At 35.1% G+C, this 27,500-nt stretch overlaps 2 protein-coding genes across 5 annotated transcripts in view; both read right to left on the bottom strand.

The window, feature by feature from the left end:
• Positions 1-27,500, bottom strand: part of LOC136829801 (putative neural-cadherin 2) — a 680,925-nt gene that overhangs the window by 436,387 nt on the left and 217,038 nt on the right. The gene's annotated exons all lie outside the window — the stretch shown is intronic.
• On the bottom strand, positions 7,327-7,997 carry LOC136829971 (uncharacterized). Its single transcript, XM_067089148.1, has 2 exons — positions 7,802-7,997; positions 7,327-7,688 (listed from the first exon to the last, which is right to left on the bottom strand). The coding sequence occupies exons 1-2, from the start codon at positions 7,995-7,997 to the stop codon at positions 7,327-7,329; spliced, it is 558 nt and encodes a 185-aa protein (XP_066945249.1).

Here is a 27,500-nt window from a genome sequence, read left to right as displayed (position 1 = left end):
AACAAGAAAGAGAATATGAACGGCTATACAGTAAAGAATGAAAGGGGTCGCAGCTATTGGCCTTAGGGACGCCGCAAAGAACCTCAAATAATGCCCCCCACCCCCACCCCCCCTAAACCCCGCCCCACCAACCCCTTACCGGAGCGTTTTGCTTTGCAGATGATGCTCGCATAATCTTGCAGTAATAGATGCAAGCCGTGGGATTATACGCAACCCTGGAGGAGGCGAGGCTTCTAGATTTGCAATAACCCTTTGCCGACTGTTTATGAGGACACGCCAATTATGGAAAGTGACGTTTAACCAGAGAGAGAGAGAGAGAGAGAGAGAGAGAGAGAGAGAGGGTGGGGGGGGCAGTATACCCGGCATAAATCAGGGCGAACATAGTTTCGCCCGATCAGCTAGCAACCAGGCGGCGAGTTTCTCTCCAGCCGTATCGAAGATTGAGGCGGGATTTTGTGGAATATTTTGGAACATTTGAACTTCAGATTAACAAATTAATAGATAGGTAGATAAGATATTAATAGATTAGATAAAAATTAATCGATAAATAGGTCAAAATGTGAGTCGATTATTATACTGCAAGAATTGCATTAGGGTAGCAATGCACTGCTTTTATTTTTGTTATTTACTTATATTTTTATCTATTTATTGATTTGTTAGTTTTTTATATTTTTTTAATAAGTAATTTCTTTCTGTATTCCCCATTACTTTGTTATTTTTTTTCTAATGAACATGGTAATATTCTTTGGAAGCTTGAATTTCAAGTCAATGGCCCATTTCAAACGCCTACAAATAGTGGTACTCTCTCTCTCTCTCTCTCTCTCTCTCTCTCTCTCTCTCTCTCTCTCTCTCTCTCTCTCTCCCCATCCATCAATCAAGAAGCCTTTGGACCAGTGCACTTAATTATTGACAGAGTGCTGGGGGCGTTCTCTACGCCCGGCATCAGACTAATCAGAACAGCTTTGTTTAAAAAGTCAATAAATTCAATAACTATTCCAAGACTTTCTTTATTTCATAGGCATTGTTAGCGTTTCTTAACGTTCTTTGCCACTTTCTTAGAGATAGTTTAAGTTTCTTTCATTCTTTAATGTCTATTAAGTCTTGACAAGTCTAAACTTATTTATTTTTGGCGAATGCAAGTCTTAGAAACTAGTAAATCCATCATTTTCTGAGCCTAGAAAACTGCGCATGCGTATGGGATCCGTTAGCAAAACTATAAGAATAAAGAGAGAGAGAGAAAGATATATTTTAGATAAATATCATAAGCATCCATAAAAAGCCATAATGTCTAAAATAAGCAAGAAATTGTAAAGATATACCAGATTTTGCTTTCAAAAAATTGTCATATTTTATGGAGACGAGTGGAATAGACTTTGCAAAACTCCCTGATTCTACCCAAATTAGGCCTATTTAGAAAATGAATTTAAGGCTAAAAAGACTAATATCCTATAAGGAAAAATAAAATTTCTTTAAACTGACAAATTAGACCTAGTTGGAAAAGGAATTTTAGGCTAAAAAGACTAATATCTTATAAGAAAAAATATAATGAGCTCTTTAAATTGACAAATTAGACCTAGTTGGAAAATGAATTTTAGGCTAAAAAGCCCAATATCTTATAAGAAAAAGTTTGAGTTTTTTTTTATTGACAAATTAGGCCTAGTTAAAAAATGAATTTTAGGCAAAAAAAAACTAATATCCTATATGAAAAAGTATAATAAGCTTTTCTAAACTGACCAAAATATCAAGCTGGAAAAATTCACCAAAAATAAAAGCTTCACATCTCATGGAGACCAGTCTAACAGCACTCCCAAAATAACAGATGATCCTACCCAAATTAGACCTAGTTAGAAAACGAATTTGAGGCTAAAACTAATATATCACAAGAAAATATTTATAATAAGCTTTTTTTAAACGGACCTTAGTATCAAGCAAGCGAACACGACGTAAAATAAAATTGCAGCATCTTACAAAGACGAGAGTAATAATATTCCCTTGCGGGGGGCGGAGGTGGTACCAGCAGCGGTTCGCTGACAGCTTACTTCCCACCAGGGCCCAACTGCAAGCTTTAAAGATACAGCTGTAATAAAACACAGCTTAAGGAGGAGGAATGCAGCTGCGTCCTCGAGAGAGAGAGAGAGAGAGAGAGAGAGAGAGAGAGAGAGAGAGAGAGAGAGAGAGAGAGAGAGAGAGAGAGAAGGACTCATCCAGCCCCCAAAAATTCCCTACTGGCAAAAAATGACTTTGGTTTAAAATTCTCATTTACTTTCCACGAGAAGATTCATTGGGCCTGTTTTCTCACAAAGTTTGGGACGGCGTTTAAGTATATTGTTGCTGAAGGGTGTATGCAAATAATATATCCGTATATATTTAATATATGTATATATCTAATATGCATATCTGATTTGAAAAATGCCCAGCCCACTTAGGTCTAAGATGTCGGTTCAATTTGTTTGCCCTGAGCAAACTTCTTTTTTTTCCTCTTTGTCTGGAGAGAACTGTCTGTATTTGTTCATTAAATAATTACGAATTAAGATATATATTCTCTAAGAAATATTCATAAGATGTTTGTTCAATTTTTTTATTTTTTGGATTAAGTAGGTCAGAGTGTCTGAGTTAGCTCACTGTCGTTTGTGTGTGTGTGTGTATATATATATATATATATATATATATATATATATATATATATATATATATATATATATATATATATATATATATATATATATATATATATATATATATATATATATATATATATATATATATATATATATATATATATATATATATATATATATATATATATATATATATATATATATATATATATATATATATGTATATATATATATATATATATATATATATATATATATACATATATATATGCATATACATACACATACAACATACATATACATATACATACACATACCCCACAGCAGATTCTTAACCTCCATTCCCCAAAATTAGATGCCCACCAGCTAATTACGATTCTCCATTGTACCACCGTATGAATCTGCCATTTTGGGGGGTGAGGGGTGGGGGTGTCAACTAACTCCCACTCCCCCACCTCATGCCCCTGTCCTCCGGAAATGAGAGCGCCATGAGGGATGGAATGACGTCACAACATGAATGAGGAATGGGGCTTTTGGGCAGTTAGACTGGAATGTAAATGAGTTTTCTGGTTCGTGGAGGTGAGTTTGGTAATTGTGATTTTGATTATCTTTCAAAATTAATTTTCTCTAAATACTTTTAGCAACAATTTATTTATTGTTATAAAAATTGAATCTTGTTAATAACAGTACTTTTAGTCAGGTTAGAATGAACTAGAAGTTGTTATTGTCATATTTCTTTAATTAGTTTTATTTTTGAAGGTGGATGAGGTCGCGTGATCAATTTGGACGATAATGTATAATATATTTTATTGTTATTTTTTATCAAGATATTGTTAATAAGTTATATAGCATATGTTTCGTCTTTACATTTATAATAGATGAATGTAAATATATATATATATATATATATATATATATATATATATATATATATATATATATATATATATATATAGATAATTTTTTTTTTTACGGAAATTTATCTTTACTTTACAACAACATAAGATCAGCCTAAGTCCCCCCCCCCCCAAAATTCTGCAAGCCCACATATTTAACACCCGGGCCAAACGACGGCAAAAACACACTCCAATTTAACATACCCCTTATACCATCAATGCTACCAAAAAAAAAATTTAAGTTTTTTTAAGTTTCACATTTATCTTCTAAATTATTATTATTATTATTATTATTAATATTATTATTATTATTATTATTATTATTATTATTATTATTATTATTATTATTATTATTATTATTAAAACCATTTTAATAATAGATAGATACATATTAAAATGCAATGAAAATAAATTATTGCAGTAAATGCATTGCAACTTAACTTGAACTTCTGAAGAAGTTCCAATTGAAAGACATTCTAATTAGGGATTCTGTTCCACAGCCCAGTGGCGTGAGGAATAAAGGACCTCTGGAATATCAGGGATCAGTTGTGAATGTGAAAGGTCCCATTTTTTATCAATGTGTCTCACGTCCAACATTGGCTGTATTCAACTACATTCAGGATTAGCAAAAATTTCACTCAATTTTTTTTTTTCAGATTTCAGTGACGTCAACTTTAACAGGGCGATGTTCCGGTTGTAGGTTCCAGTTTAACAAGTAAATCGTACTGGAAATTCTCTGGAAGTATGGATGCTGGAAGCCGTGTCGTTTTAGTGAATGAAAAAAATGACGGGAAAAATCTGCTGGGTTTATTTTTTAATGTTTTTTTTTTTATTTTGGTGTAAAATTTCATTGAGGTTTTGTTACTTTTGACCGTTTAATTACGTTAATAACTTATTAATTCATTAATTGAGATATATATATATATATATATATATCTATATATATATATATATATATATATATATATATATATATATATATATATATATATATATATATATATATATATATTCCTTTTCTCTCTAAGTATATTACCAAATGATTTTCGACTACATTTGACTAACTGCAAATTACATAATTCACTCCTTTTATTCTTGCAAATATTCTAAAAAACACATTAGAGAGAGAGAGAGAGACGTCAAACTGCCAATAATGTCAGAAAAGTATATAACGCAAATAAAAAGGCAAAACGAAAAAGAAATTCGATGACAAAGTCATGGCAACATCAGAAAAATATTCCACGGGGAAATAAAAACCGGAGTTTGACATCCGGGCCGGCGTTCGGGCCGTTTGACACGTGGAGTGAGAAGACATGTTTGCGTTTTTTGGAAAGGAAAAGAAATATATTCACATTTGAATATATTATGTAGATATGTAGAGCTTATACATTCTCTCTCTCTCTCTCTCTCTCTCTCTCTCTCTCTCTCTCTCTCTCTCTCTCTCTCATTCGTCTGGTGTCTATAATGAGTTTATTAAAACATTTCAATAATGAGTAGATTCGTTGAGGAAAAAATTATATATATTAAGCGTTTCTCCGTACCTTCTCTCTCTCTCTCTCTCTCTCTCTCTCTCTCTCTCTCTCTCTCTCTCTCTCTCTCTCTCTCTCATTCGTCTGGTGTCTACAGTGAGTTTATGCAAACATCATTTCAATAATGTGTAGATATACTGAGGAAAAAATTATATACGTTAAGCATTTCTCCGTACCCTCTCTCTCTCTCTCTCTCTCTCTCTCTCTCTCTCTCTCTCTCTCTCTCTCTCTCTCTCTCTAATAAAATGTATGAAATACCGGTGTCTATAATGAGTCTATGCAAGCATCATTTAGCACAGCAAGAATGTCAAGATTTATAGATGAAAGAAATAATATATTCTCAACATTTCGTACCTAATTAACATCACATACCAGGGTAAAAAAAAAAAATGTTAATTTATCATCCCCAGCTGGGTCAGTCTATCATGTGACAGGCAATATAATTACGAAATTTTATCGTTGAGTTAAAATACAGTGAGCATCGCTCATTCCCCAGAGATGGTCACTGAGGGTCAGAGGCTGCCAATTGGATACTTTGCAATGCCCAGATCTTGCTGATGTAATCGTAGGTTTTTGCAGTTTAGCAGTTTAATCGCGTCAGTGTGAGTTGCTGTAGCAATAATAATAATAATAATAATAATAATAATAATAATAATAATAATAATAATAATAATTAGAGGAAGAATAATAAAAGGCTAGGTCCAACTATCAGATTGCCCACCCCGTCGGTCCTCGATTTAAACCACCGAGTCATCGATGCCTTGAAATCCGTACGCAAACGGTCAATTGCATTTTTTTTGGCGGGGGCGGGGGTTGAAATCCCCCAATGTGTTAGTGGTAATTGCCCAATTAAGGAAGTCTCCATGCGTAATATGGCGTAATTAATTGCTTTTAGCGGTCACAAACGTACCTATAATATTCCCAAAGCGTAGACTGACGATTTAGATAAATTATCAGTCTGGGTTTGAATTTTATACAAACCAGTTTGGAACTAAAACATGTGATTTATTGTGGTTTATAGAGAGTTTATAGATGGTTCTATTTTGTTGAAATTAATGGAGATATAATGGGGGTATAATGGTGCATTGATGTAATGGAAATATAATGGATTTATGATTTTTCTTTTAAACTGTTTAAACTGTTAAGTTTTATTATATATGATTTATATATTAATAGATTGTTCTTTCTTTTTTATATTCTCGTAATTTTAAATCTTTTTAATAGGTGGTGTTAACGACTGTTGAAAGTATATATATATATATATATATATATATATATATATATATATATATATATATATATATATATATATATATATATATATATATATATATATATATATACATATACATATACATATACATATATATATATAATTGGTAATTTAAAAGTTTGTCAGTTCTTCATCTCGATCTCTACACACGTTCCACACACACACATACACACACAAACACACACAAACACAAAAACAACCACAGAAAAATAATCCCGAACCCACCACAAACAAAACCAGACTACGAACGACGTCATTCGAGAAACAACACAAAAGAACTAAAAAAAAAAAAAAATTGAGAGAAACACCACTAAAAGGCGTTTAGACCCTGACACGAGACATCTACGTCCCAAGGATAATAATAATAATAATAATAATAATAATAATAATAATAATAATAATAATACCAGTGATTCTTTCTCTCTCACTACCTCTTCCTTGTTCTCTTTCCTCCAACAACTCCTCATTCTCCCCCTTCTTCTCCTCCTCCCCCCCCAGGAACCTCTAAGAACCCCTCTCCCCTCCCTCCCCCCTCTCCCCTCCCCCAGGGGACCTCGTTGTTCTTGACATACGACAGTAATAAGCGAAACGGGGAACGGCGCCATGCGAGAATAGATCTCTTCGCTAGGGCGAGAATTGTAAGCCCAGATTGCATCCCCAGGTGAGCATAAATCTAAGTGTTGGGATACAACGCCGAGAAGATGGTTCCAGGGGCGTCTTCTTATTCGTCTAGGCATGTTTTTTTTTTTTTTTTTTTTTGGGGGCGGGGAGGGCTGGGGCTTGTGGGGGAGTGTCGTTAGTGAGTTTTGGGTGTGTTTTTTTGACTCTTTGTTGAGTTTGGGTATTGATGTCTCTCTCTCTCTCTCTCTCTCTCTCTCTCTCTCTCTCTCTCTCTCTCTCTCTCTTTCAGTCTGTCAGTCTCATCGTCCGTTCCAGGAATCGCCAATTCTATCCCAGAATCATCAATTAAGTTACAGGAATTGTCAATGCCGGTCCAGGAATTGTCAATTCTATCCCAGGGTTTCATCAATTCCGTTCCAGGAATCGTCAACGTCGGTCCAGGAATCGTCAATTCTATCCCAGGAATCATCAATTCCGTTACGGGAATTGTCAATGTCGGTCCAGGAATCGTCAATGCCATTCCCGGAATCATCAATTCCGTTCCAGAAATTGTCAACGTCGGTCCAGGAATCGTCAATGCCATCTCCGGAATCATCAATTCCGTTCCAGGAATCGTCAATGTCCGTCCAATAATCGTCGATACCATTCCCTGAATCATCAATTCCGTTCCAGAAATCATCAATTCCGTTCCGGGAATCATCAATTCCGTTCCGGGAATTGCCAATTCCGTTCCTGGAATCGTCAATTGGTTCTGGGAATGGTCAATTCCGTTCCGGGAGTCGTCAATTCCGTTCCGGGAATCGTCAATTCCGTTCCGGGAATCATCAAATTCGTTCCGGGAATCGTCAACTCCGTTCCATGAACCGCCAGTTCCGTTCCAGGAATCATCAACTCCGTTCCAGACATCATCAACTCCGTTCCAGACATCATCAACTCCGTTCCAGACATCATCAACTCCGTTCCAGGAATCATCAACTCCGTTCCAGATATCACCAACTCCGTTCCTGGAAACGTCCATTCCGTTCCAGGAATCGTCAGTTTTTGCCGTCGACGCCAACATTCCCTCCCTACACACTAAGGGGATTATTCAGCCCCCTCTAAGAAGGGATGCTCGGCGCCCTTGGAATTCTAAAAGAGGATTCAGGGACGTCTCCTTGGAACACTTGCCTAAAGCGGCAAGTTCACCGTTGGCCTGTTAAAAATGGAAGAGAGAGAGAGAGAGAGTCTAAAATTGTTGGGAGAAGTCTCAGGGGCCGCCGCCCCTGCTCCAGCCCCGCTCCAGCCCCCGCTCCAGCCCCCCCCCCCCCGCCAACCACCATCTTCCTAGTTGCGTTATCCCATCTGGTCGACTGGAATACTGATTGGGAGAACTGTTCCAGGTTCCAGGTTCCATGTTGCCTGTTTCAGGTTCCAGGTTACAGGTTCCAGGTTACAGGTTCCAGGTTCCAGTTTCCAGTTTCCAGTTTCCAGGTTCCAGGTTCCAGGTTCCATGACCGTTGTTCCAGTCGACGAATGTTTTTGGTCTTGTGATTTGCAGTAATTCTTTAAAATTGTGACTTCGGGTATTCGTGTCAATAAATCAAGTCATCGTTCCTCAGTTATTTAAAAACTGGATATAAATTGGGATATATCTTCTGAATTATCTTATTTTGTATATAATGGAAGCTTACAACTGTATAACTGCACAAACATGGATACATTTTTATTTGATTGTAGAGATTTAGGCTGTCAAGCCAAGCACTCGGACACTTTCCACCATTCAGTGCGTCTGAATGAGGGAGTTTGAGTGGCTGGACAGCAAAATAAGATAGAGATCTAGAAAATATCGGAGTGGTTGGACAGCAAAACAAAATGGAGATCTAATATATATTAGCTACGAGTGCTTGCAAGCATTCAGTTACGACCACAAAATATATTTGTATATTAGCTACAAGTGCTTGCAATCATTTAATTACGACCACAAAATATATTTTTATCTTAGCTACAAGTGCTTGCAAGCAGTCAATTACGACCAAAAAATATATTTTTATCTTAGCTACAAATGCTTGCAAGCATTTAGTTACGACCACAAATTATATTATTATAACAGCTACAAGTGCTTGCAAGCATTCAGTTACAACCAAAAACATATTTCTGTATTGGCTACAAGTGCTTGCAAGCATTCAGTTATGACCACAAAACATTATATTAGCTACAAGTGCTTGCTTGCAAGCATTCAGTTACGACCTCAAAATATAACATAATTCTATGACCGCATATTATATCATTATATTAGCTACGAATGCTTGCAGAAAGCATTCATTCACGACCACAAAACATTACACTAGCTACAAGCGCTTGCAAGCATTAATTACAACCACAAAACGTATCATAATTCAGTGACGACCACATATTCTATTATCAAATTAGCTACAAGTCCTTGCAGCAAGCATTCAGTTACGACTCGCACAAAAGCACAACAGAAAATCATATAAAACTCCCAAACTGGCAACCATTCACAATTGACAGATCGCACGGTCCATGAACTCCATAAACGTGGCAATATGGTTCTTATTGACTTCCATCAATTATCACAATTCCTGTATCACAGGTCGGCGTCAAAAATGAATGGCTGGGTTCGTGTCCACAACGCAATTCAATTCACGTTTTCATATATATTTTTTTTTGTTTTTACTCTGTCGTGTATCGATGCGCAATATTGCTGTTCATCAGTTGGGCTGAACCAGTTAGACACTGGATTATTTTTATTGTTATTTTTTTTTCATTTTATTGTTTTTTAGGATTTTTTATTTTTTTTATTCTGGATTTCGTAGTGGTGGTTTTTTTTTGTCACGGATAACTCGGTTTTGTTTTAAGGATGGTTATTGAGTTTGGTTATAGATAAGACTGGTAGGTAATGACAGGAGTATATATGTGTGTGTGTATATATATATATATATATATATATATATATATATATATATATATATATATATATATATATATATATATATATATATATATATATATATATATTATACCTGCGTGTACGCGCGCGCGCACCAGCCATCAGCACGCGATCTCATCCTTGTAGACGCCAGTCGTTATTAAGCCTTGTTTAGACAGCGTTATCGGCACTATATTATCCCCAGTTCCAGTCCCCATTACGCTCGTAATTGTTAATTACGCTCAGAGTTATAAGCGGAGACACTGCCATTGCTTAACTGCATAACGGCCCCGGTTATTATTCAGGCGCGGATGCCGTCCGCGCGCCCGCGGACGCGGAAATTCTGACAATGATGCAAAGGGGAGATTTGGCTTGTCCGTCTCGACAATGGAGTGGAGGATCTGTGTTTGTGTGTGTGTATGTGTGTGTATGTTATGTATGTATGTATATATATATATATATATATATATATATATATATATATATATATATATATATATATATATATATATTATAAGTGTGTGCATAGGTACGTTTCTATATTAAATAATGCTACTTAACTATACGTGCAGGAATCTAAATTATAAGCAAGTTTTCTTAATTATCTACGGTAATGACCTAATTATAGATCAATAATCTGTTAGATAATTAATAATTATAATTGGAATAATGCCTCGACCCGTAAATAATTATTTCATTACGTTCGGATAAGCAAGATTATAAAAAAATGATAAAAATATCTTATAAATTCATCAATAAAGTAAAAAATGCGCCGAAGTTTCTTCGGCGCAATCGAGTTTTCTGTACAGCCGCTACAGCGTATAATCAAGGCCACCGAAAATAGATCTATCTTTCGGTGGTTTCGGTATAATGCTGTATGAGCCGCGGCCCATGAAATTTTAACCACGGCTAGGTGGTGGCCCATCCTAACGTTGCCAGAGGAACGATTATGGCTAACTTTAACCTTAAATAAAATAAAAACTAGTGAGGCTAGAGGGCTGCAATTTAGTATGTTTAATGATTTGGGGGTGGATGATCAACATACCAATTTGCAGCCCTCTAGCCTCAGTAGTTTTTAAGATCTGAGGGCGGACAGCAAAAGTGCGGACAGAAAAAAGTGCGGATAGAAAAAGTGCGGATAGAAAAAGTGCGGACAGAAAAAAGTGCGGACAGAAAAAGTGCGGACAGAAAAAAGTGCGGACAGAAAAAGTGCGGACAGAAAAAAGTGCGGACAGAAAAAAAGTGCGGACAGAAAAAGTGCGGACAGACAAAAGTACGGACAGAAAAAGTGCGGACAGACAAAAGTACGGACAGGAAAAAGTGCGGACGGACAGACAAAAATCCTGCACAGTAGTTTTCTGTTACAGAAAACTAAAAATCACATCACGAGATGATAATTATATCGATGAATTCATAAAAAAAAAATTCACTGCAATTATATTTAGCAAGAATCGAGGACTGGACCTGCAAGAATATAATTGAATTATCTGATAATTCCTTTCTGCGGCTAAATATTTAATTTGATAATTAAAATACGCGATTCCAATAAATAGGTTGATTTATCAACTATTCTCTACAGATTTTTATAATAAATTCTATAAGCTGTTGATAAAATGAACTCATCTGACTGTAATTAAAAGCTTTCTCGTGTTTTAACAATGGTGGTTGATTGGGTCAAATTCAGCAGGCCTTATGCCAGCACCGGATTTTCCCCCATTAGGTGCGAAGGATGTTTGAGGCCTGGTGTGGACCTGTGGTCTTTTCAGACCAATTGATGTGTTAGGACTATAATAATAAATAAATGATTGTAATGGAGTAACTTCGAAGTTAAAATTTTTAATGATGAGGTAATTATGCGACTCTCTCTCTCTCTCTCTCTCTCTCTCTCTCTCTCTCTCTCTCTCTCTCTCTCATATATATATACATATACGTGAGTACTTTTTATAGAGAGAGAGAGAGACAAACGCTAAAAGGTCAAACGAGCACAAATAAAAAGCCTCTTACGAAAACTCCAGATTACGGGACGTCCATCGCTCGAATCCCCGACGCCATCACGTGCCGAATAATGGCTCCCCCGCCCCGCAGTCCGACAGCAGTTTCCCCGTCACGGCTCATAAATTCCACTTAATTAACAATTAGAGAGAAGTAACAGGAACCGCGAAGGGGAGGTAATAAACGGGGAAGAGGCGAGAATACGTGATGATGGTGGCAGGTGAGTGTATGTAAGTTTAGACTTTATGTAATGGGCATGATTTGGTGATTGAATTCGTTGGTAGTTTTTCTGGGTATATGCGTGCATGTATGTATGTATGCGTATATTTATAAATAAATATACACACATATATATATGTATAATATATATATATATATATATATATATATATATATATATATATATATATATATATATATATATATATTATCACTAATTAACCACGAAATACTTGTTGCAAATGCAGATAAATGAATTGAACATTATTGAAAAAGCGTTTTTTAACACTTTAAGGAATACAGATGCAGGAAGAGAATTCCAAAGCCGAGGATTTGAAGGTAAACCAAGAAATCCCCTTAGGATTACAAGAAAATATATTAATCTTTGCAAAGATAAATTAAAAAAAAAAGATTTGAAAGCAGATTAGCAAAACTCGACGATAAGCCTTCACAGGCAAATCACAAATCTTTCTGGGCATACCGCTGCCCCATACCCCCCACCCCCTCCCACGAGGAAGACCCCCGTTCCCCCACCGGCCCCAAAAACAGCCCCAGTACCCAACACGAAAACCTCCAATGAATAAATTTCAATACATTGCAAAACCAATTTATACATCGCCTCCCAGGTGGGAAATCATACACTAATGAAGGTAGGTAGGTCTCTCTCTCTCTCTCTCTCTCTCTTCCCCAGCAATCTTGGAATGATTCCAGTGCAAAGATGATCCGGAATGCATTCCTGATTAGTTAGTGTGAAGGCAAGAGTTTGGTGAGGTGAATTCTGGTGATGAGTGATGAATCAAGTTCATATATATATATATATATATATATATATATATATATATATATATATATATATATATATATATATATATATATATATATATATATATATATATATATGCTTGCCTTTGTGTGATTCGTTCGATAAAAAAAAACATTAGTACCTTTATACCCATAACACAAAAACTCACTTTTAAAATTACCACCAAAACCCACGCTTCCCAACACATACACACATCAGTGCACACCACATGCCCGAAAACATAATTACCGTATGGCCCACATTCCCACGCAAAACCAAAAAGATTATTTGAAAAAAAAAATAATTCCCCAGTCGACTGTAGACTCTTTCGACAGAATATAGGTCAGGCTAATATAAGCATTTAAATTTTTTTTTTTAATGAATACATTTCAATACATTACCCAGGTCATACATTTGTGGTTGGTGTTGGGGAGTGTACGAATTGCAGTATGTTTAGTTTTATATATATATATATATATATATATATATATATATATATATATATATATATATATATATATATATATATATATGTATATATATATACGTAATGTGTGTGTGTGAAAAAGTTCTACCAGACAGAACGGAAAGAAATCCTATATGCCTCATAACTCAACCCTGAGGAAACTTTAAACCAACCCCCAAAAAAAAAAAACACACAAAAAACACACAAAAAAACACACAAAAAAACACACACACAAAAAAAAACACACACAAAAAAACACACACACACAAACGATCGGTTTGGTCGACTGAAGTTGGTTTTCCTTGCAGATTCTTCAGAACAAAAACAAGAAAAAAAAAAGAAAACAGGTCTTCAATCTCTCTCTCTCTTCGCTTCCAGACTTCCAGTGACTTCCAGCGGCTTCAATAGTTCTGGAAGTCGAGATTTCGCGTGAGTGAGGACTTTGATGAAAAAATAATAATAATAATAATAATAATAATAATAATAATAATAATAATAATAATAATAATAATAATAATAATAATAATAATAATAATAATAATCTTATATATTCACTTTAAAATATTCTACATAGCAGTTGAAAGATGAAATATTAAATAATAAAAATTCCCCCTTTCTCTCTCTCTCTCTCTCTCTCTCTCTCTCTCTCTCTCTCTCTCTCTCTCTCTCTCTCTCTCTCTCTCTCTCTCCTAATTTAATATATATATATAAATGTGTATATGTATGTATATACATACATACATACATAAAACACTTGTCATGCAGATATTCTACCATAGAACTGAACCCAGTGGCCAAACTCTCTTATTTAAAAAGAAAACTCTACAGTCACTCCACTCCAATATTCAGCCACTCGCCCTTCCAATAAAATCCGCGGTCCTACCCTTCCACACAAGTACCTTTCATTAAGCTGATTGGGAGAAGACTCGACCTCTTCTCAAGAGCAAACTGTGAGGCTTAGCCAATCTTTTCCCCCTTCTAAATCACCCCATCGGGAAGATTAGTTGACCCAGGGTCAATCAGGGACGCAAAATCGGAAAGGATCGGAATAAACATGATAATAAACAAAAGAAGTACTGACACCTTTTATGGGAGGATTGGCCACTCTCCTTAATTGTGTTTTACCGGTACAGTGTACCGGGACCAGGTACTAATTACTAGATGGACAATGAGATGGGGTCACTCTTGGATTAAGCACCTTTGATTCTAGATAGAACCAATTCTTTGGGAAATGATTCTAGTTTTTGTTATTTCTAATATTCCTTCTGAGAACCCACACAAACATTAAGAAATCTATTGAAACATTCTGACACAAACTAGTAAAATGGACATACGCAATAAACAAGCAAGCACACAAATAAACAAAGCAATAATTGCAACACTGAACATCTGTGACGCAGCAAGTTGCAATGAAACTCAATAAATATTATTGTTTCACTGCAACTCATCCCTTGTGGTATATGGGTCTGGTTTTGCAACATCAAAATTGCTGCATCTCTTCAATAGAATCCATTGGAATATTGTTTTGGTGTAAACTTGATATTTTGTGGTCCCTGAAAGTGCACCAGAGAGAGAGAGAGAGAGAGAGAGAGAGAGAGAGAGAGAGAGAGAGAGAGAGAGAGAGAGAGAGAGAGATTTTGTGTCTCCTGAAAGAGCACCACAGAGAGAGAGAGAGAGAGAGAGAGAGAGAGAGAGACTATTGAAGGCTAAACTGACTACATGAGGAGAGAGAGGAGAGAAAGAGAGAGAGAGAAAGAGCGAGAGAAAGAGCGAGAGAGAGAGAGAGAGAGAGAGAGAGAGAGAGAGAGAGAGAGAGAGAATTAAAGACTAAACTGACTACATGTGGAGAGAGAAAGAGAGAGAAAGAGAGACTATTAAAGACTAAACTGGCTACATGGAAAGAGAGAGAGAGAGAGAGAGAGAGAGAGAGAGAGAGAGAGAGAGAGAGAGAGAGAGAGAGAGCCTTGACTTTCCCTAACACCAAAGACCACCATTATCTGCCCCGACAGAATGTCAGTTACAGTCAAGTGAAGATTCCTAGGCCAGGCTTCCGACCTCAAATTTCGGTGTATTTATTCATAACCGAACTGTGAACTGTCAAATACAGGCCTCTCCTGTAATCCCTGGACAATCCCTTAAATCCCTGTAGGGACAGAATGGTAACTCCAGGCTCCCTCTTTTTGGTAGAGGCCCAAGAAGAATTTTGGAGTTTGTTTTCGAGGTGTCATGTGAGTTGGCAACGTTTTAGATAAGGGATTTATATTACCCCTCGGATTTAAATAAGGGATTACAATACGTATAGGATTTAGATAAGGGATTACATTACCTCTAGGATTTAAATAAGAGATTACATTATCTCTCGATTTGAATAAGGGGTTACATTACCTCCCGGATTTAAATAAAAAATTACATTACCCCTCGGATTGAATAAAGGATTATATTACCTCTCGGATTTATATAAAAATGACATTGCCACTTGATTTATATATATATATATATATATATATATATATATATATATATTTATTATATATATATATATATATATATATATATATATATATATATATATATATATATATATATATATATATATATATATATACAGTATATATATTGCGCATTGAAATCTCGGCTCTTGTACGGAAACTTTATCTATAAAAAATATTCATCTATATGTATTAATGCTAAATTGTGACAGAATATTAAAAAAAAAACTATCAAAAACACACAAACATACACGAACGCACACACAAACGCCTGATCAATTCACGATTGAAAATAAACGCAAGGGAATTCAGTGTAGCGAAAAATTCTCTTAAGGGAACACAAACCATTAAATGGTTACTGTAATTGCTTTGTTTTGTCTGTAAACAAAACTTTGTCATTAATATTGGCCCACCCCCCCAAAAAAACAATCAACACTTCTCTCGATAGAAATTGGATGATTTTGTCATTAATATTGCCCCCCAAAAAATACAATCAATACTATCTTGATTGAAATTTGGATGATTTTGCGAAAGTAATTATGCGGAGAAGTTTTTTTTTAATGTGTGTGTTTTTCCTTCTGAAATGAAAATGAATAAATAAGTGTGTTTGTGTTTTGTTAAGTAATTCAATGGGCTATTGATGGTTTATTTATATATATGTATATATATATATATATATATATATATATATATATATATATATATATATATATATATATATATATATATATATATATATATATATATATATATATACCCTTAATTTACCCACCAAGAGATCTACTACCAATCGTCACATAAACCCTAAAAAAAAACTTAACACTTTTTCCTTTTTTTCCAAAAACTGCCCGTCAATCAATTCCAGATCTGCGCCTTAATTCATTTACGAACTTTCTCCTCCACCTACGTAGAAGCAATTCACTTAATTATTCACTTATTTCAGTGAATAATTATAAATCAGTCACTTAAAATCATTCACAGAAGCCCCCTAAAGTCAGCAGGTAATTATCTAAGGTGGGTTTCCTACGCTGAGAAGAATCTTTAACGATCTTAGAAGACGGTCCTTTAATTATTTAAGAGGACTGTCGAATGGCGAATGGATTTTCGTGCAATTCCTTTTTTTAAACCGTCATCCAGGTGACAGCACAGTAGGCCTATGTTCGACGGCACTCTTCGTGATATCATAACTAATTCCGTCCTTGGTTTAGGCTGATCCAGTTGGAAAATGAATATTATTTAGTGGATCATTTAAGGCTTCAGATAGTAGGATAGCAAATCGTGTAATTTACGAGGAGAGACTGTCGTGTATTGGAAGAAATTTTGGAATAAGTCGTAGGCCTAGTGTCAAACATTTGTCTACACACTAGGCCTATATTCGAGATGGCCAATGGTATATTGAAAACATTTCCTTGTCATTCATTATTTTTACCATCATCCAGGTGACAACTCACTAGGCCTATGTTCGAGATGCCTAATGGTATATTGAAAATATTTTAAACTAAGCCAAAGTGTCATACAAGTATCAACACGCTAGGCCTAGTTTCGATTCCAGTTCGTGGTAGGTGTACTTATCATGTATGATTAATTTCGTGGTTTAGGCTGTTCTGGGGACTACTGAATATTATTTAATGCGTTGTTTGAGGGTTAAAATAATGTGATAGAAAGATATTATAATGTTAAACTAATTTTAAAGGTTACGTTTGTATAACGTACAAGATCTCTTGTGCATAATATATATTAGTGTAATATACATTAGTATATAACACTTCTGTGTTATATATATATATATATATATATATATATATATATATATATATATATATATATATATATATATATATATATATATATATATATATATATATATAGAGAGAGAGAGAGAGAGAGAGAGAGAGAGAGAGAGAGAGAGAGATGTAAAATCATTTAGCTTTTAGCATATTGCTGGTAAGTTTAAGACTTATTCGATGATTGAGAGAGAGAGAGAGAGAGAGAGAGAGAGAGAGAGAGAGAGAGAGAGAGAGAGAGAGAGAGAGAGAGAGAGAGAGAGGTTTAAATTAACATATTGTAAGTCTAAACTGGTTCATATAATGCCCATTTTAAGAGAAACTTGAGAGAGAGAGAGAATAAAATTATATATCTAGAAACTAACACATTGCAAATCTAAACTGGTTTATACAATACCTATTGTATACGACAATTGTACGCCTGTGTTTGAGAGAGAGAGAGAGAGAGAGAGAGAGAGAGAGAGAGAGAGAGAGAGAGAGAGAGAGCGCGTCGAAATCATTCCTGTGAACCACTTGTTGTCGTTCCAGGAATGGGAATCTCGACATTTCCGCCCAAATGCAAATGCACATCTCGCCCGTTCCAGGCGGTCACCTCTCCAACACCAAATTCCAAGAAAGGAATGCTCTCTTTTGCAACACTTTCTCTCTCTCTCTCTCTCTCTCTCTCTCTCTCTCTCTCTCTCTCTCTCTCTCTCTCTCTCTCTCACCCCTCTTATGTTTACACTTCCAGAGAGCCCTTGAGAGAACGGACGAGCACGAGAGAGAGAGAGAGAGAGAGAGAGAGAGAGATTCCTACTCCCTGGAGAGGGCGAAAGCTTTTTCTATGGACGGAGGGCACTCCAGATGCAAGAGTGAAAAATATTCCAGACTGGAATTCTACTCTGGGTTGGATTTTCTTATTCGCGAATGCTGGAATTCACATTGGGAATCTGACGTATTTTTTTTAAAGCGTTAAAGTTTTTTATCTATTTATTCATTAGTTAGTTTATTTTTTTATATCCTATTAATTTCTGAATAATAATAATAATAATAATAATAATAATAATAATAATAATAATAATAATAATAATAATAATAATTACTTCAAGAATTTTTGAAATGTAATCTAAATTTTTTTAAATGGAATTTATATTGAGAATGTAATTTGACTTAAAAAAAAAAAATAAAACTGAAAATTGGGTTTCCATTTGTTCATGAATTTCAAGAATCTTTTTAAATTGGGTCTAAATTTAATAATAAAAATAGAATTCGTATAGAGAGTTTGATATATTTTAAAATACATTAAAAAAACTAAATACGACATTCTTGTTTTGTAAATTTCTCTCTCTCTCTCTCTCTCTCTCTCTCTCTCTCTCTCTCTCTCTCTCTCTTTCCACTACGTTCGTAATTCCTCTTTTATACCACAAAAAAAGTAGCACAACCAACTTAACTGACATTCATGAAAAAACTTATTCCAAAAAAAACTGCCCCCCCCCTCAATAGGAACAAACAAAACCACTTTTTCCAAAACTCACTCTTTCTAAGCCAATCATCGAAGCGATTGGTCAACAGTGGTTCATTGACTTAAGTATCATTGTTCCTGCCAGAGATTAATCGCCAGGTCCTCAATCCATCCTTCCATCTCTCGGCGATATATACATATACGGAAATTGCACCAACAACCATTCAGCTACAATGAAAAAGCAATTTGCAGGTTCGCAAAAGTCTGTAATGGAGTGGAATCGGTTCTGGGACTGTTTGGGTAATTTTGAAAGTGGAGAGGAGGTTGGGAGATTTGTGTGTATGTTTGTGTTTGTGTATGTTTGTATGTGTGTGTATGTATATATATATATATATATATATATATATATATATATATATATATATATATATATATATATATATATATATATATATGGACAGGACAGGTATAAAGATCATGATACTCATGACGATTATAATGACAATGATTACAATGGAAATATAATGAACGCGTGGAGATTCTCTCTCTCTCTCTGTAAGAATTATTATTTTATATTCACCTAGGACCCACTCAACATGATGATTATATTTAATACAATGATTATTATAATGATGATAATTACAATGAGAATATAATGAAAAAATGATAATTCATCTTTGCAAGAGATATTATCCACTGTATATCCACCTCTGACTCATTCAAGATGATAATCATTATATAGAATATAATGATAATTATTATAATGACAATCATTATACTATAATGATAATAATTATAATATAATGATAATAATTTCAATGATAATTCATTACATGTCCGTCTTTGACTCATTTCTTTTGTGGTCGCAAAAAAAAAAAAACTCATACACCATTAATGCCAATTCACACTCACTTTTGGAGTAGTTTTTTTTTCTTTCATTATCAATTTTTTCTCTCTAATAATTCATAAATTTTTTTTTCATTTCACCCAGAGGCAAAATAACGGAACAAGATGAATGTCTTGTTGGGGATTTTTTTTTTTTTTGTTCGAGTTAAAAAAAAAAAGAAGTTCATAGATGGATGATGCGTTTCAAAGGCTATTAATAGAAGGGAATAAAAACTAGTTTTTGTTTTTTAGAAATGTCAGCTAAGTTTTTTTTTATTGTTTTAATGGTAGTTCGTTTCAGAATGCCTTGTAGATATTCACATTCTCTCTCTCTCTCTCTCTCTCTCTCTCTCTCTCTCTCTCTCTCTCTCTCTCTCTCTCTCTCTCTCAAAGGGAGGTGTGTTTTTCAAGGTGGTTTTTAATTTTTTTTTGAATAATGACATTCACTATATAAATACATATGTATATACTTAAATACACAAACACACACAAACACATGTACATAGTGTGTATATGCATATGCATGAGACCAATTACATGTATACACCTTCACAGAACATCTCTCGCTTCATCAGATGAAAAACCACTTCGAAAAAAAAAACACCTCTTTGTTCTTGAGAATGCGAAAATCTACAAAGCATTCAGAAACGAACTTCCATTAAAACGTCCCCAAAAATCTAATTGGCATTTTAAAAAAAAACATATTCTCCTTTTCTCTTCTATTAACAGCCTTTAAAACACCATCACCCGACTGAAGTTTTTTTTTTAAGTGAATGAAAATAAAAAAAAAAAAACATTCGCGAACAAGAATTTCAACTTGTTCCATTTGCGTCTGGGTGAAAAATAAAAAAAATAATTGTGAATTTTAAAAAAAATAATAAAAGAAAAAACTACTCCAGAGGCGAGAGTGAACTACCATTAATGGCGTATGAGACGGTTCTCATTAATTCCTGCAAAAGTGTTTTTTTTTTTTTCTTAGACATCTTGAGAAAAAACACCACAAAGGAACTGGGTCAAAGGTGGATATGTAATGAATGAATATCCCTTCCAGAGAGGAATTCGTAATGCGTTCATTGTACTTTCATTGCAATTATTATCATTATCATCATTGTCTCCAATTGGGGAACTTGTATGACCTCGCCTTGACCTCACTCTCCCTCGATGAGGTCGAGGTCATTGTTATAGTAGCCGCTTTTCAGAGGTATGAATTTCTCGACGAGGTATTCTCTATGATGCACAGGGCCTTTGGTCGCTTCAATTCTTCCCTCCATTTTTGGGAAGAGGAAAGATGAGAGAGAGAGAGAGAGAGAGAGAGAGAGAGAGAGAGAGAGAGAGAGAGAGAGAGAGAGAGTTCGTAAGGAAAAAAATGGGAGAGAGAGAGAGAGAGAAGAAAATGTGAGAGAGAGAGAGAGAGAGAAAATGGTAGAGAAAGAGAGAGAGAGAGAGAGAGAGAGAGAGAGAAAATGGTAGAGATAGAGAAAGAAAGAAAATGGAAGAGAGAGAGCGAGTAAAGAAAATGATAGAGAGAGAGAGAGAGAGAGAAAAAAAAAATGGGAGAGAGAAAGATAGAGAAAAAGAAAAATTTCACAGAGAGGAGAGAAGAAAAATGGAAGAGAGAGAGAGAGAGACAGAGACAGAGAGAGAGGTCATAAAAGACCACCATCACTGAGACCCTAATGAGAAGGGGGGGAGGGGGCGGGAGGTTGGGGGTGTTACGGACACACACACACACACACAAAGGCAGAAAGCGAGTTCTTCTCCGCTGTGGTCTTTATATTTCATTCAAATTCCTTCATCATTCATAATTATATTTTTCATACGACGCGAATAACCCAATCCGGCGTGGGAGGGGTTGGCTGGAAGGGGTTTTTTGGGGGAAGGAGAGGGGGTGGGTTTGTCAGCCATTGTTCGAAGGCAGATGGCTAAGATGTTTCCTTTTTTTTATCAAAATTTTTTTTTTTGTGGGGGCAATTTTTTCATAAATTTTTTTTGGGGGGGCAGTTTTTTTTGGGGGGGGCGAAATTTTATGAGTTAGGTATTATGTTAAAAGGTTTGGCAGGGAGTGAAAGGGGTATCTTTCGTCTCAATTGTTTTTTTTTGGGGGGGGCCCCCCACACACACAAAAAAAACTATTTTCCATCAAATGTTAAAAAAAAAAAAAACATTCTTTTAAGAAAACCATAGATAAAGTCTCCAAAAAAACCTCTTCCTTCATCAATAAACAAGAGAGGGATTTAAATTACATTCATTCAAGAAAATAAATTACACACAAAAAATATATATTTAAAAAAAAACTCATTCTCATCAAATGCAGCTTCCTAATATCTCATCTCCCAACACGAGGTTTTAGAACTATTGTGCCGGCTTTGTCTGTCCGTCCGCACTTTTTTCAGTCCGCATTTTTTTTCTGTCTGCACTTTTTTCTGCCCGCACTTTTTTCTGTCCGCACTTTTCTGTCCGCACTTTTTTCTGTCCGCACTTTTCTGTCTGCACTTTTTTCTGTCCGCACTTTTTGTCAGCACTTTTTCTGTCCGCACTTTTTGCGTCCGCACTTTTTTCTGTCCGCCCTCAGATCTTAAAAACTACTGAGGCTAGATGGCTGCAAATTGGTATGTTGATCATCCACCCTCCAATCATCAACCATACCAAATTGCAGCCCTCTAGCCTAAGTAGTTTTCATTTCATTTAAGGTTAAACTTAACCATAATCATGCTTCTGGCCACAACCGGGCCGTGGTTAAAGTTCCACGGGCCGCGGCTCTTACAGCATCATATCGAGACCACCGAAAGATAGATCAATTTTCGGTGGCCTTGATTATACGCTGTAGCGGCTGTACAGGAAACTCGATTGCGCCGATTCTCGATGCTTAAGAGAGTTCCCTTGACATTTTCCAAGAGGGAAGGAATTCAATTACTTAATGTAATGGTAATGTAATGGTAATGTAACAGTAATGTAATGGCAAAGAGTTTTTGCGTTCATATTTCTTGCCCTTAATTGATTGTGTTGTTTTAATGGCGTGGTATTATGTGCTCTTATGCTCCAGGGTACCAGATATGCAAATGCATGCAACTGTTTGAAATGATTCTTTTTAAAATTTTAACTTGAAGCTTATTTTGGCGATTCGCGAAAATAAAAACGAATTAAATTTAAAAGGATTAATGTTAAAATTACATGAATTCAAGAAGGTACAAATATGAAAATTCATACAGTTGTGTAAGAAGCTTATTCTGGCGATTCGCGAAAATAAAATCGAATTAAAGTTAAAGGGATTAACGTTAAAATTGCATAAATTCAAGAAGGAACAAATATGCAAATGCATACAGTTGTATAAAACTGTCTTTTATTTTAAAACTACTAGACATTTATTTTCGCGATTCGCGAAAATAAAAACGAATGAAATTTTAAAAGGGTTAAAATGCACACGAATTCACAGACAATTGTTATTATAACGGAATTCACTTTATCATGAAAATAAATTACGCTCAAAGAGGATTATAATCTAACCTGAATTTGAATTTAATGCCCTTTTTTGGCTGGGAAATACGACGACAGTAAGTTTATCCGCTTGACCATCGACACAGGTAAAAACATTGTCATGGTGATATACATATATTCAATATATATATATATATATATATATATATATATATATATATATATATATATATATATATATATAGTTCTGACATTTAAATCAAATGTTTCTCTCTCTCTCTCTCTCTCTCTCTCTCTCTCTCTCTCTACTACTACTACTACTACTACTACTACTACTACTACTACTACTTTACTCTTTTAATCACAGTTGGTAACCGAGTAACTTTTTAGCGAGCAATATAATTAGCGATGCAAATTAGCCAGACACGGTAAAAAAAACGGAAATCTAAATTATGGTTTTTTTATGATTACAGTCATTTATCTGGTCTAAGCATGTGCACATACATAGATACATACATACACACACACACACACACTGCTTTGATAAACTAAACCAGTAATATTTCATAGATAAAATAAAAAAACGCAAAACAAACTTCCTCCCGAGAGTCTGTAGACTCAGACGCGCCATCTTGCCGATATTCCCAGGGGAAGATTTTCCGAACTCCCAAACACACTGGCGGCTTGGGCTGTCGTTTTGAGGACCCATTAGCCAAACGGGGAAGTTTTTGGGCTAAATCTTCTTACAGAGAGAGAGAGAGAGAGAGAGAGAGAGAGAGAGAGAGAGAGAGAGAGAGAAACTCTTGCTTGTTAGGGTGCGTTGTGCATATACAAGGAATTCGAGCTTTCCAGGAACAGATGTTTTCAATGTTTATTTTTCTGAATTTTTGCGGGGTGATTTTTTTTTTTTAGTTTTGGTCGTGTGGCTTTGTGTATGTAGGTGGGTTTTGTTTTTTGCTATGTTCTGCGTATGTAGGTATGTTGCGTGTGCTTACCTGTATGTGTAGACGAACACAAGTATTATATATGTATATATATACATATATACATATATATACATAATATAACTACCACTATCTAAACGTCCTTTCCCAAAGTCACAATTATTCATTGTTTACACACAATCCTGCCGCAAACAAAGACCAAACAACGAAAAACAACATACATAATGAACACCAATCATCGCAACACCACCTGTTTCGCATTTATAAAATAAACAACAATCATTGTAATAATCATCTGATTCACAAAGTTAGTGAATACAATCAATAGAATTATCCATCGTGGGTACATTACATTAATCATATAAAATCCTTAATATCTAATTAATCAGGTAATTTATTTTATATCTGTTTACCAGATTTGGTTACGTGGAAATAAGGTTACGTGGAAATAAGGTTACGTGGAAATAAATCACGTTCTTTTGGAAATATTCGTTTCGAGTCAATAATCGGGTGTGATTCAATTGTCTTCAAAATGATTCAATTATATATCTGTCAAAACTGTATTGGTTTCATGATTCGCTAATTAAGTTATTTATTTTCTGGAGAGAGAGAGAGAGAGAGAGAGAGAGAGAGAGAGAGAGAGAGAGGTGAAAAATTTGTAGAGATGGATAATTAAAACATTGTTTACCTAACAATATACAAATATATCATCGTGAATTAGAATTTCAGAGGTAGAGAAAAAATCTCTCTCTCTCTCTCTCTCTCTCTCTCTCTCTCTCTCTCTCTCTCTCTCTCTCTCTCTCTCTCTCTCTCTCTCTCTCTCGTCTGAAGAGTATAGTCTCACCATATGCTTCTGATCTTCAGTGGGGGGCACCCCGCCCCAGACCATTAAACCTTGCAACGCCAAAGTTTAAATAGGTCGTTATTCAACGAAAACGGGAGCCGTGTGCAAACACTCTCTCTCTCTCTCTCTCTCTCTCTCTCTCTCTCTCTCTCTCTCTCAGTGCAGGTAGTACTTTTTTTAATTATAAACTAATCTCCGCTCATAGTCTCTGTAGGCATTACTTAATGTCATTTTCAGCGTCTATCTTTACTGTACCTCCGTTCATAGTGTTCCTCCTGTTACACCTGTCAAGCCTTTTGTATTTCTACTCTCAGTTTCCCCTTCCAGGAATGAATGACCTCATAGGTCCCAGGTGCTTGGCATCTGGCCTAAATTTTATATTCCAGTTCCAATTCCAAGTTATAAAGAACATATACTATAAAAAATCAAATTCAAATCAAATCTTTAGTTTACTGAAACTTCGATTCATTCCTCGCTTTGGAATGGGAATTGTAACTGGAACAGGAATATAAAACTTTCGGGGAAAAGAATCTGGAATTATTCATGACCTTCTTACCCGCGGACGGGAATCCCGGAATTCAATCCAACTCATTCCAAAAGTAGCCAACAAAGTTATGAGAAATATATTCCAGCAACTCTGGCGTTTCGATGAGATAATGAGCAAATATACCTCCAACTACTCCCTACAAATACTTTTTATATATTCAGTTTCCCCCTCTCCAGTTACACCTGTCAATTGAAAGAAATTTGAATACTATAAATACCGCCAGCCAACATGAAGGATTCCTTATCATGAATTGGCAACCTACTGGTCGAAGGTGTGTCCGATTTCTAAAACAAATATAGATCAAATAATATTTTTTTTCCTTTAAAATACTTCGGTTTTCTGGTGCTAAACTTGATCTAAGGTAAATAAATAACTGATTTCCTGGCGTCACAAACGCAAGGGTCATGGACGCACGTCACAAAAACTCATGAACTGGTGAAAGAAAAAAATTCTCTTAATACTCAAATAACAGTCTCATTATATATATATATATATATATATATATATATATATATATATATATATATATATATATATACATATATATAGATAGTTAGATATATATTATAAATATACATAATATATTCATACATACATACACCCACCTACCTACCGGCCTCGACCGAAAATGTCCCATTAATTATATAACCTCATAACTTCCAAAACAGCTCACGAATGAGGTTAGCGCAGTCGTGCTTAAACGTAATGCCTCATTAAGCTCATTGTGTTATGCATAACGGAAGTATATTGCGCACTGCGCAGGAATGGCCTGGCTTAATCACGACAAGGGCTGGATGAATGGTTCGGTATATCCTGGTAATTATTGCTGTCATGGGAAGGCTGGGTGTGTGTGTGTGTGTGTGTGTGTATTGTGTATGTGTATGCAAGCATGTATTTAACATTCATGCATACGTTTATGCATATGTAAAAATGTATTTTAGTTTTGGATATTCCCATGATACAATATACCCACAAGAAATGTATTTGTTTCGTTATTTAAAATTCATACATGCATACATACAGTACATGCATACATATATACATATATGTTTACAGTGAATCTTGGTTTTAGAAATTAGAAAGGTATACATGCATATATATACATATATATTCATAAATATATATACATATATACACATATATGAAAAGATTGTGTATAAATATACATATTTAAATTCATACATATGCATCCATACATATCGTACACATTCATACATGCATATATAAAGTGAAACTTTCTTAAAGACATTCCCACTTTATAATACCCCAATTAATGTATATATTTTAAATGACACTTTGAGTGCAAATGCATTATTAAAATACATGTATACATATATACATACATATATACATACATGAATAAGTGAAATTTCATTTGAGAAATGTTTTTCTTTTGTTATTTTCCAAAACATTACTAAACAAACTTTGGTACGCTTCTCAAAGGTCACCCCCACCCCCTCCACAACCATCCAAGTCCTCTACCCTTCCGGTATGTCCCCCCTACTTCTCCTAACCCCCATCGCAACTTCCCAATTCCACCAGGTCCCCCCCCCCTCCCCCTGGGTCAACCAACTCTCGTAGACAGAGAGAGAAAGAGTTTGAGACACCGGCTAAGTTGTTCAAAGAGGAGAATGTTGGAATTGGGAGTTGGTTCTCTCTCTCTCTCTCTCTCTCTCTCTCTCTCTCTCTCTCTCTCTCTCTCTCTCTCTCTCTACTGAATCGTGAAGTATAATGTCATCTATCATTCCGGCATTTCAAGGACAAAAGATGTGAGAGAGAGAGAGAGAGA

This window comes from Macrobrachium rosenbergii, chromosome 45 (assembly GCF_040412425.1).
Source record: "Macrobrachium rosenbergii isolate ZJJX-2024 chromosome 45, ASM4041242v1, whole genome shotgun sequence".
In the NCBI taxonomy this organism is placed as follows: Eukaryota; Metazoa; Arthropoda; class Malacostraca; order Decapoda; family Palaemonidae; genus Macrobrachium; species Macrobrachium rosenbergii.
This window is presented reverse-complemented; position numbering and strand designations above follow the sequence as displayed.